Source organism: Trachemys scripta, chromosome 2 (assembly GCF_013100865.1).
Source record: "Trachemys scripta elegans isolate TJP31775 chromosome 2, CAS_Tse_1.0, whole genome shotgun sequence".
In the NCBI taxonomy this organism is placed as follows: Eukaryota; Metazoa; Chordata; order Testudines; family Emydidae; genus Trachemys; species Trachemys scripta.
In genome coordinates, this window is record NC_048299.1 from 209,767,347 (window position 1) to 209,779,970 (window position 12,624).

Consider the following 12,624-nt stretch of genomic DNA (forward strand, 5'->3'; position numbering starts at 1 on the left):
GGACAACAAAAATGATTGGGGTATGGAATGGCGATTAATGAGACTGGGACTTTTCAGCTTGGAAAAGAGATGACAAAGGATATGATAGAGGTCTATAAATTCATGACTGGTGTGGAGAAAGTAAATAAGGAAGTGTTGTTTACGACTTCTCATAACACAAGTATTAGGGGTCACCAAATAAAAATAATAGGCAGCAGGTTTAAAACAAACAAAAGGAAGTATGTCTTCACACAACGCATAGTCAGCCTATGGAACTCCTTGCCAGAGGATTTTGAGAAGGCCAAGACTATAACAAGGTTCAAAAAAGAACCAGATAAGTTCATGGAGGATAGGTCCATCAATGCTATTAGCCAGGATGGGCAGGGATGGTGTCCCTAGCCTCCGTTTGCCAGAAGCTGCGAACAGACGACAGGGGATGGATCACTTGATGATTATCTGTTCTGTTCATTCCCTCTGGGCACCTGGAATTGGCCATGGTCAGAAGACAGGATACTGGGCTAGATGGATCTTTGGTCTGACTCAGTATAGCTGTTCTGATCCTATTTGTTGGTAGCAACAGAGGGTCCTGTGGCACCTTTGAGACTAACACAAGTACTGGGAGCATAAGCTTTCATGGGTAAGAACCTCACTTCTTCAGATGCAAGTCTTGCATCTGAAGAAGTGAGGTTCTTACCCACGAAAGCTTATGCTCCCAGTACTTGTGTTAGTCTCAAAGGTGCCACAGGACCCTCTGTTGCTTTTTACAGATTCAGACTAACACGGCTACCCTTCTGATATTTGTTGATAGTGTTTCTTTATATTGTTTCCCCTCTGTTATCTACAGCATAAAATACAGGCAAGCTGATGCAGGACACAAACTTTTGGGGTGGAAAGGAACAGTCTCAATCATCTAAGCATGATCGCTTTCTCCCTTGTACAGGGTGTATGAGCCAAAGAGGCATTCACCTCCCTTATGGATGCAGTTAAGGATCATGGCCACCAATTCAGGGCAGTTTTTAACCAATCTCTGATATGGTGGTGGGGTGGGAGGGCTACCTTTTTCTCTTTGCTCTCTCCACAGCGGAGTTGCATCTCAATGTAATGTTTCATAGCCACAAACTGCATAGAACCCATGTTTGTCAGCTAACCGCATGCATATGTCACAGACTAGAACTCCCATCCTAATATTCTAAACTCGTAGCCCTCTGTCACTTGAGCTAAAGGAGACTCTCTGATTGCTAATAGTAATAGAGCTCATGCTATAGTAGAAATGGAAACAAAATTCAGTGTTTCTTGTCAAGATATTTGCCTTTGACCCTGATCTTGCAAAGCAATCTGGTAGCATGAACCCTCTGCCTATGCAAAATTCTGTTATAGTCAGTGGGATGTGCCGGGGGCTGTGGTAACTGATCCCAATGCAGGTTCAGGATCTTAGTCATTTAGATACTTAGCTTGTCTTACTAAGTAATAAAATGGGAAATTTACCTTCTACCTCCTAGCCTGAGGGTTGATTTTACTCATCATGACAAAATTTTACTTGCCACAGCCTCTGCAATTTAAAGGAATAAAACAGTTGTGCTGTTCTATTGTATATTGTATTTAATTGTGACATTTATTTATTTTGAATTCTAAATGCAAGTATGCCATTTATTTTGATTTTTCAAAGAGCCCTAGCTGCCATTACATCAGTTAAAATATGACATTATAGAAAAAACAGCATACTCAAAATTGATCCACTTATCCCAGTCCCAAAACAAACATTAAACCAGCCAAGCAAAGCAGTAGAACAGAGAAATCATCCATCCTACTGGAGAGCTCCATTCTCTCTCTCCGCCTTCATCAAATGCCTAAGGAATTGGACAGGCCTTCCATGGCCTGAAGGTCAGAATACTGGGGCAGTTTCAGACCAAGAAGGGGAGTAAATTCCAAAGTTGATATGCTGACAGAAAACTATCTGCCAGCTGTTTCCCCCCAGGGCAACGGAAGGGATTGCAACTCATGTGTCTCTGCCGACTATGGTGTTGGCTGTCTGAACTTTTACGGTGGCGTATCCTAAGCCACTAGGTCTTTATAGGTCAATACCATTAATGCCACCTAGAAACCAATAGGGAGCCAATGTGGATCATGATATATATGTGCAATGTACCAATCAGTTGTTAAACTTTGTGTTTGATATACTTGGAAAACCTTTTGCTTCTCGGCTCTCTGTGAGCCGAGGGGTGAAAATATTATCTACTATTTATATCTCTATCTGACTTTGCTTTTATTACATCTTCATACTCTTCCTGGCTTCATTCTACTTTTCATTTCTTTCCTATAATACAGGAGTTCTCAATTTTTTTCACAGTATAGACCACATCCTTTAGAAAAAAAGAAAAAAAAATCTCTCGGGGACACTTCCCCTCCCATTCACAATTGTATAACATCCCTATGGCAACTATAATTGCTCATATGGAAAAGTAATATTAGGAAAGTTATTAACATATTTTTAGTGTCTTTTAATGCAGTTTAGCAGCTGGAAATGAAGAGAGCTAGCATCATGTGACTAGCCAGCTATCTAGACCACCAGCAAGCAAGTGCTCCGTGAACCACAGTTTGAGAACTGCTGCAGTAATCGTGGTGTACCTTCCTTTGTTGTCTTCATTCATCTTTTCCTCCTTTTACCCTTCACTCTTACATTCTTTTTTTCACACATTGTGTCCCCTACTTCTTCCCCTTTGTCTGTCTCTCCTTGCTTCTCCCATTCTCAATCCCAGCCCAAAATACTTCCCAAAATCTCTCTTCTGATTGATTTACCCATCAGTCTCTCCCCTCACAACAGAAGGCTTTGAAGTTTTAGCAGAAACTTGATAGCCAGAAGGCTAAATCTGCTGACCAAAAACGAAAGATTTGTGTGGGGCCTTTCTCTCCCTCCCCCCCACCTCGGCCTCTGAGCAAACAGCTGAGAAGGAGCAGGCTGGGATTTTTATGAGGATGCTATCTCTGTACCCTTGCATGGGATTCCATCTTTCTATTAATTAGCTAGCTAATAGGTGTCTAAAAACTTGAATGTTCTCTGTCTACTGGAAGGAAGAAAGAAATATTCATTCTGCGCTCTCCCCATCCATCCCAGTGCCTCTTGGCTGCATGCATGGGCCTGTCTGTGCTATCCAGGCCTTCCCCCAGTTTTTTGTCTGCTTAGAAAAAGGGCTAGGTAGTATCACTTCTACCTCTCTCCCAGCCTGTGGTGTTTGGGGTTTTTGGGTGGTTTTTCCTAGTGTGTTGCTCTAGTGTCGTTGTGGTTGCTTGGACTGTAGCTTTGCCAAGCAGCAGCAGCAATGAAATGTACCTGATTCTTTTCAGTTTAGCTGCTGTTCACAAGGATCTGGATGTATCAGTGGAAAGCTTGGCAAAGCTATGAGCAGCAGCAGAGCCGTGGGAGCAGCCTTGTCTGCTGGTTTAGGAAGGAAGACAGCACTGTATCGGTTTACATTGGTTTCATATTAAGAAATCTTTTTTTCTGCAAACATAATGGCTAGAATCTTTAGGAGTGGATGGTACTTGTCTGCAAAAGCTTCCTACTTGCCACAGGAGAATAACATTCTTGAGTTCTGTGATTCCTAAAACTGTAGTTTGCACCACTGTCTGTTTTCTCTGTGTTGCTCGGTAATAGCTGAATTGCAAACAGTTGAGCAGATTTGATTCTGTGCATTGAAGGGCAATTTTACACATATATTTAAAAAAAACTGGTGATACATTACATACAGAGGTTATCTCCTGGTTTCATTACTGCCAAGCAGATTATAATGGTACAAAGTTGGGAGGCATTGTTAATACAGAGAAGGATCGGAGCTTTATACAGGAAGAACTAGATGATCCTGAAGACTGAGTAACAGAAATGGAATGAAATTTAATACTACAAATTGAAGGGTCAGGCACTTAGGGTCTAATAATAAGAATTTCTGCTATAAGATGGAGGTTCATGAGTTGGAATTGACAGAAGGAGAGAGACCTGGGTGTGTGGTCAAGCACAGGATGTCCGAGAGTCACCAATGTAATGCAAAAAATGCAAATACGATCCTGGGATGTATCAGGCAAGGTATTTCCAGTAGAGATAGAGAAGTATTAAAGACATTGTGCAAGGCTCTGATAAGACCTCATTTGGAATATTGTGTACAGATTCTGTTCACTGTTGTTCAAGAAAGACTAATTCAAACTGGAACAGGTGCAAAGAAGAGCTAGTAGGGAGGTTTGCTTGCTAGGATCGTGTAGGTATCTCAAACTTAATTCCCTGCCATTGCAGCAGCCTCAAGTATTGGTGCACAGTTATCCCTCCTATTCTGTGCCTGTGGCACATAATAGTTTAATCTCCTGTGGGCTGTGATACTTTAGTCTAAATTTGGTTGTTGGGTTTAGCGTGTGGGTGCTCTGGCTGTTGGTCAATAGTATACAGGAGCATAGGTGCTCTGGGGCTGGAGCACCCACGGGGAAAAAATTCAAAAGTGCCCATTTGTCTCCTGGATCATTAATGTTTATTAATAGGTCTGTTTTCTACTAGTAGCTCTCAGAAGTGCCATGTGATAGAACCTGGCTTTGGTTCAGAGTCCTGGTCTCTTCACTCTCCACATCAGCAGGGTATGGGGGAACTACTCAAGTATCTTGGTGATCTCTGTACTGAACCCTCAGCTCTCTTAAGGATCTTCTTAGTAAGGGGTGGGCAACCTGCGGGCCGCATGTGGCCTGTCAGGGTAATCTGCTGGCAGGCTGCGAGAGTTTTGACTATCCACAGGCATGGCTGCCCGCAGCTCCCAGTGGCCGCCGTTTGCCATTCCTTGCCAATGGGAGCTGCAAGAAGCGGTGGCCAGCACGTCCCTGAGGCCCACGCGTCCCTATGGCCCGCCCCACTTCCCGCAGCTCCCATTGGCTGGGAACAGTGAACTGAGGCCACTTTGGAGCTGCGGGCAACTGTGCCTGCGGACGGTCAATGTAAACAAACTGTCTTGCAGCCCGTGGGCCGCAGGTTGCCCACCACTGTTCTTAGTCCTGCTTAGATGGTGAATTTCACTGCTAGTTATGCCTAATGTGGAAGAATAAATGTAGGATCCTCAAGGATACAGTGCAAATCATTCCCTTTCTTCCTCTCGCTTAAGAAAATATGTTGGGACATATCCCAAAGAACTAGGGACAGGAAGACTCCTATTTTTCATTACTGTAATTTGACTTGCGCTGGGGTCCTAACTATTAACTATAATCCCAGCATTACCAGTCATTGCCCAGGTCTAAGTAAATTCCCATTCAGAGGATATGAATGTTGGAGAATGGGGTTGGTAAATAGGAGAAAGATTTAAAACAGGTAAGGCTTCCTCCCTTGCCCTTCATTACCTTGTCTTACCAAGGTGTTCATAAGTGCATTAAGTTATTCTCTTTCATTATTTTACATGTCTTAGTGGACAATTACTAGTTCAGTTTTAATCTTTAGCATTGTGAAAAATCATGGAAATACAATTTTTTTGTGGGGTGGGGGGTGTGCTGTGGAGGTATGCATTATTGGTGCATGTATAAGTTCAGTCTGTTTGTTAGCTCACAAGCTTCTTGATAATATTACTGTATGTGTGGTGTTCTGTACTGTCACCTCATCCTGTTTTCCATAGGTAGGTGGGGGAAATCATAATCCTTCATTGAACTGTTTTTTCAACTAATCACTTTTACTTTCTTCAACTAATAAGCTACTTTAAATTGAGCCTGTTTAGTTTTCTTTCCTTACACAAGAAATACAGTCTAGTTACTGTATTTAGCTAAAATAGTCTTCTTAATAGTTATGAAAAAACCCAGACATTCTGACTTCTCATTCAATAGTATTCTAAATCAGGAAATGTTTGCTCTTCACTTAAGGTAACTTTTGTGGTGTGTTTGTGTGTGTGTGTGTGTGTGTGTGTGTGTGTGTACACACGCATATAATATATATCTGTTCTAAATGGCTAGATGAATACAATTACACTTGTCAGGATATATGAAACCACAGCCCACACTGTGCATCCAGTGATTAAACCATTTCACACAATGGGCAATTGTTCATTCCAGCACATTCAGCCTTTCTAACATATTCTCCATTTTAGTATGTCGTTATATCCAGAATGTATTTGCTTCATACTGTGGTATTTAAAAGGTGTCTTGTGAGGTTGATTAAAATCTCTGTAGTGTTATACATATTGCTTTGTCAGTTCCTTTTTTTGTTTTGTTTTGTGAAGATGATCTTCTGTATCCATGTGTCTGGCTATTGTTTCCACAATCCGTTCAGTGCAGCTTCCTCAGCACATACTGCCCTCCCTTCTCCCACTTCCCCAGATAGGGTGATTTCTGATGTTTTGCGTAGCTTTATTGTTTCCTTCCCACTGTCATCAAATTCACACTGTAATACTTGGCACTTTTACTTCCTTTATAGAGTAGGATGTGATGTCATAGAGAAGGGGACAGGGCTACCCAAATTTTCTCAATTGCAGGGAGGAGCTGCCCAGGTGTGCTGAGGGGCCTGTACTCAGGAAGAGAAACAGGGAATCCTCCACAGTGAGTAACCCCACTTTCAAGTGCACCCAGTTTCCTTCATAGCCATGTCCAGTACAGTGTAGTTTCCTCTTCTGCCCTTTCCAGTTTTACCCAGTTTGCCCTCTGGAGTGTTCCCAGTTCAGTTCAGTTTCCCTTTTTCCCCTCCATTTTACAGCATATTCATTTTACTTTATCCTTTTCTGTTAATGCTCCTCTGTTCCTTACTCCAAAGGTTATGTTTTCCTTTTTTGCCTCTTGATGTTGTTAACTGCCATCATTCTAGTCTTAATCTTCACTCACATTGTCCTCTTTCCAGTGAATTAGACTGTCCTATTGCTACTACTTCCTGTTTTGTCTATAGTTCCTCTCCTCTCCCTTGTAATAATCTCTTTCCGAGCTCTCCGCTGATCCCTTTGCCTCTTTTAATTACTTTCCTCCCTATTTTTCCCCCTTTCAGGTCACCATTCCATTTTCCTTTCCTGCAAGTTCCATGTGTAATCTTTCCTATTTACATACACGTTGTTATAAGCTCAGTTCAGCTCCCAAACCTTTCTAGTGCAGCCCTCATTTCTGCATTTTTCTTTTGTAGAATTAAAAGGTAAAGAATAAGCTTGTCTGACATGGAAAACAATATGGGGCAAGGGGTTTGGTAAATAATGTTCTGAATTGGAAAGGGGAGAACAGGAAGCTACCAGAACTGTAAAATGGCAAGAGGGGCCTGGGGAGCTCAAGGGATTGGTAGAGGGTATGGAGGCTTTGGCTCCTCTTGGTCACCTGCTTGAATTACAGCCCTGGTTAGTAGTGATTGAAAATATTCACCATCCAGTCTTCGGTGACTTATGTGATATGTTTTGGTGGTATGTCTCTAGTTCCTAGTGGACAGGTGTCCACGTTACAGTAGCTACCATCACAATTGGCATTAATTGGTAACTAGTCAAGAGAGGCCAAGGATTGAATGAGCATGGAGACCAAACTCATTTCTCATTTGCCAGAGGTGGAAGTGCAAGTTGTTACTGAGTCACGTTGGAAAGACACTGTGGGGAAGCTTGCATTGCCATTGCCTGTGCTGTACCTTTTCTGTTGATAAAGGATTTCAGTTTCCAGGGCTGTCAATCTGGCACCTTACATGAGCAAAAGAATGGCAGAAAGAGTTAACTGGCTAAAACTGAAAAGGGACAAAAAGCAAATGACAAACTAGAAAATTCCATGCCAGTTGGTCTGAATTGGGATGAGGAGTGTATTAATTTGGGCTCAATTGGAAAAGGCTGGAAAAGGAGTGGAAAACTGAGCTGAACTGGAAAACATACTGCATTCGAGTGAGTCATGTAGCATCTTGTGTGCTTCTGTGACTGTTTTGACCACTTAATTTTTCATCTTTTTAAAAACAAAAAGCATTTAAAATTTGAAACCTATCATGTCACTTCTGACAGTGGCTCCTCCTTTGCAAACAGAAGGTTTTAGCCTTTTTTGTTTCTGAGGTCATCATAAAATGTAAGCACAGTACTTCAGTGACCTCATACTGTTTTTAAAGTAGTGAGCAAAAACTAGCAATCTCTCGCGCTCTTTTTTCCCCCTGCCTCAGAGAAACTGTACTGCCGTATTGGTCTTCTCAAATAGGTTTCATATTTTAACTCTTTTTAGTTTACTTTGTATCTTTGGAAGAATATTCCCATGCATTTCAGCAGATGATGCACACAAGCAGCAAGTAAATCTCACTTTTTCTGCAGTGTCCTGGACTATATCTGGCCTTCCAACAGATGGAGGGATTGCAGTCTCAACACTGCAATCCCCCTTCCAAAAATAATTAGGAAAAAAGTGCATGAACACATAACCTTTCAAATTCACAGAATTATTGTATCTTATTTACACATATATATCATTTCTTTTTAGGCATTGGAAAAACACCCCAACTCACCAATGACTGCAAAACAAATACTGGAAGTCATTCAGAAAGAAGGATTAAAAGAAACAAGGTCAGTATTTATATGTTCAATATTTCTTACAATTTCTTTGAAAACAATGAAATCTAGTAGTAGTGAGGACTGTATGCCATTCCTAAAGTAATATGCACTGGCTAAATCGGAATGTCAGCGCATGGCAAACTTATCTCACTTTTTTAGTTTTCAGTGTTGTAGCTGTGTGTTGGTCCCAGGATAATAGTGAGACAGGTTGGGTGAGGTAATATTTTTTTATTGGACCTACTCATCTCTTTCACCAACAGAAGTTGGGCCAATAAAAGAGATTACCTCACCTGTTTGTTTGTTTTTTTTAGGTTTCTTAAATAATCACGTGACTCAATTTATTGCAAAGTGATTTGGATGCAGAAATGGATTGCAATGGATAAACCCCTGGAGGGTTGAGTAGGTTGGGGTAATGGGGTTTGATCCAAAACCCAACGAAGTCAGTAGCAGTCTTTCCATTGGCTCCAGTGGGCTTTGGATCGAGCTCAATGCATTCTGCTTCAGATGGACATACAGCTCCTTATTCCTGAATCACAACTGTGAGGTGATCTAAGCTATAACTGGGATTTGGACATGAAGACAAAATGACAGATTACTCTAACAGGAAAGGAGAGATTAGTTTGGGGAGGAAAGTAATAATGATGCTCAAATACAGGGTGCATTTTCTTCTTCTATGACTGGTGTTGAGGGATGACTGCTCACAGGGAATTTCTCTTCAAAGATACTGTGTCAGTAGGTGTTGACCTGCGGCAGCAAAAAAAGGTACACATTTGCTTCTATTTTAATTGTATCCTTTTACTGTGGCGCCTAAGTCTAGACAGTATTTGGTCCTGCCATGTGGGCAGGGGACTGGACTCGATGACCTCTTGAGGTCCCTTCCAGTCCTATAATCTATGAATCTATGAATCTAAAGTGTAGGGCAAGTGAGCTTTTAAAGACAACTAGTCTAGTAGAATAGTAATGCATTATATCTCTTATTTCTGAATTTATACTGTTTACCCAAAATAATCTTCCCTAGGTACTGTGTTATGTTTCTTGTCATTCAGAAACATTTTCTAAGAAACAGAAGGAATAATGCAGTGCAGAGTCTTGCACAGTATATAACCATGCAGCTTACTGGTAAACTAGATACGAGCATGTTGTAAGACCTAATAAGTGTGTGTTGGTGGAATGAACAGCAGCAGGGATAGTATTCTATGTAAGTGGAAGCCGAATTTGCCCTCTAAAGCTCTGCAAATGTAGTTGCTGTTCAGAAATCATTTAAAATGTTTGTGCCAGTGCCAAGGAAGAAGGAGAGAGCCTTAGAAAATAAATGTCTGAGCTTAAGCTCTGTGCCACAAGGATATGCAAACAACAAAAAAGTCTCTCAAAAGAAATCACTTGAAAATTGTATATTAAGATACTCCACAGCAACGAATGAGCTTCTGATTGTTCTTTTTAGTCTTATGATATGATGCTACTGAACTTTGGTTTACAATTCTATTCTAATAATTCTTGTTATAATAATACCACCACCTCTTCATAATTCTTAGAGTGCTTTTTCCCCATCATGGTGTATTAAAGAGGAAGCAGTGTACAGAGACTGGGTAGGGGTGAAGCTAGCTCTTTAATATACTTAAAATACAGAAAACAAAAATACTTCTTTTGACAGTAAATATAAGTAAATCATACAACAGGAAGAAGAACCTACTAAACAGAAAATCAGCCTTGTAGTAATGCATGAACTCAGAGTGACAGGCAAGAAAAGGATTGACAAGTGGGGGAAGGGATAGCTCAGTGGTTTGAGCATTGGCCTGCTAAACCCAGGGTTGTGAGTTCAGTCCTTGAGGGGGCCACTTAAGGATCTGGGGCAAAATCAGTACTTGGTCCTGCTAGTGAAGGCAGCGGGCTGGACTCGATGACCTTTCAAGGTCCCTTCCAGTTCTAGGAGATGGGATATCTCCATTAATTTATTTTTATTTATTTATTCTGTATGATTTATATTGTGGTTCAGTATGTATATGCTGTAAAATGAATACAGCACACGTTTGGGTAATTAGTAGTAACTAACTATATGGAATGTCATGTGTAGTGATGAGCATTCCTACTATTAAAGGCAGGACAAATCTCTATATTGTCTATTCTTTAACTGAGCCCCAAATTGAGGAGCCTAAAAATTATGATTGTTGCAGTTGTCTGGAAATTGTGACTTTTTTTTTTTTTTAGAACCGAGTTTAAATTTAAACAAAGTTTGGATTAAGTGTTTTCTACTGCATTGAAAATAGTTGAAATTAAGTGCTCATGAAAGATTTTTGACTGAGAATGTTGGTAGTTAAATTCCTCTACAGAGCAGCAGGCTCTGCAAACTTATCCTATTTAGCCATGCTACTTTAACTGTAATCTGCAGGGGACCATCTCTATGGCTCACAAGCCTCACAAGTATCTCAATTTAGTCTCCATACTGCTATCTACTGAGACTTACAAGTAGTGGTGGATTTTGTGATGAGTAGTCAACCTGTACCCCCCGGAAAAAAAAAAAAAAAGCTGTAATGAGACCACCAAAGTGTCTTGGACCACTGAACAGCCTTCATTCTTTGATGACTTTCTTTCAACTGGACTGGATTTGAACCAGCAGTGAAGGGTTATGTATCCTATTCCCTCTTCCTTAAACTGATATGTTTATCAGCAAACCTGTAGCAATTCTGGGTGAAGTTCTCCTGGAATTCTTTTCCAGCCTTTCCAGTGTATAGTGAACAAAAGGACTGCTCAGTTCAGTCATTTTGCATGTAACTAATCTAAAATTTCTTGCTGTATTAGCAACTCAGAATTAATAACTTTTAAGTTTTGACATTTTTATTGTTGCCATTAGCGGCCAATCTTTAGGAGGACTCTGTCTGCCTTTTAGGCCCTTACATTTATTTCTCTTTGATGTTATAAAGATGTGGAATTCCCCAACAGTTTGGTTGTTTTTCTACCCAAATTAAGTCCAGCAGGGAGAAAATTTAAAAAACAAAAACACTACCACATATCCAGGTGCACCTCAAGGGAAAAACAAACAAAACTATGGTCATAAGCTGTGCTGGAGAAGAGTACACTTGCACAGATTTATATCATGTTTGAGATGCATGTTTCAGTTTTGTTTTTGTTTTGTTTTTTAAATATCTTTCCTGCTGCGACAATCACTTGTAAAAAGATCATCATCTGGCCAATCCTCCTCTCTGTACCTGGAAGGAAAACCAACTTTTAAGGTAAACAATTTTGGGGCCTAAAAGCTTGACATTTTTCTTAACTAATGAAAAGAAATTATTTGTGTGTCTAAATGTAAGTGTTAGCAAACTGACATCCCTTGAGACTGTAGTCTTTTATCTACAGAGCAGGTGTAATGCATGCAACAATAGTGCAAACTTCAAGTTTACCTTTCATTGTACCTCAACCTTATTCTGAAATAACTGCTTTTCTTGGAGACAGGGTAGTTTAGCTATGTGCCTGTTTAAACACTGGCCTCTCTGCTGAGATTACAAATGAAGGTGTCAATTGTGCCACCTGGCCACTTTTAACTGGATTGGGAATACCAAATTATTTCACGTAGGCCACTAAGCAGTGGTTTAATGATAACAATTTTTGGATAGTACTGACATGAGCCAAATTTGAATTGGTGATTGAGAGAGACTTCCTGCTCCATTACCAACTTCCATAGCTTTCCAACCTACTGTTTTCCTCATAAAAACAAAATAAATGTGTGTATGTAATTGGAGATTTTAGTTAATTTTATTTCCTGTATTTGCTATAATGTTTCTTATAACAGGCTAAGTCAAGAGGGGATACTGAGAAAGATATATGGTTTAATTAAAACAAACACTTGTGTTCTAATATTTTTTAAAAATGGGATAAAATCCACAATGATTTTAAGGGTAGATGTTTGATTTTGAGAGATGTCAGAATCACTATAAAAATTACATGGTAGGAAACATCAATTTCACATCTTGTAAAGTTGCAAATGTCCAGGTGTGATTAAAAATATGTGCTCATGGTGATAAGGACCTGTTACGTTTCAGTAGGTTTCGTCTATGTGAGAATTTATCAGGCAGTTAGAAAGACTGAACAAAATTAACGTTCTGGCAGCCATTCACAGTGATAACTTCCGTTTACAAGTCAACTTTGTCAAAAGTTGTTTGGCTTCCAT

General features: G+C 40.3%; 1 protein-coding gene across 3 annotated transcripts in view; it reads left to right on the plus strand.

Moving 5' to 3' along the window:
• The window catches only part of ASXL3 (ASXL transcriptional regulator 3), a 148,437-nt gene that overhangs the window by 15,985 nt on the left and 119,828 nt on the right, over window positions 1-12,624 (plus strand). For 2 of the 3 annotated variants that reach the window (XM_034762846.1, XM_034762844.1), the window contains exon 2: window positions 8,392-8,474. In XM_034762846.1, coding sequence (XP_034618737.1) covers window positions 8,392-8,474 — 83 coding nt within the window. Of the gene's footprint in view, window positions 1-6,458; window positions 6,523-8,391; window positions 8,475-12,624 lie in introns of all 3 variants that reach the window. The other variant, XM_034762845.1, reaches the window with a different exon arrangement.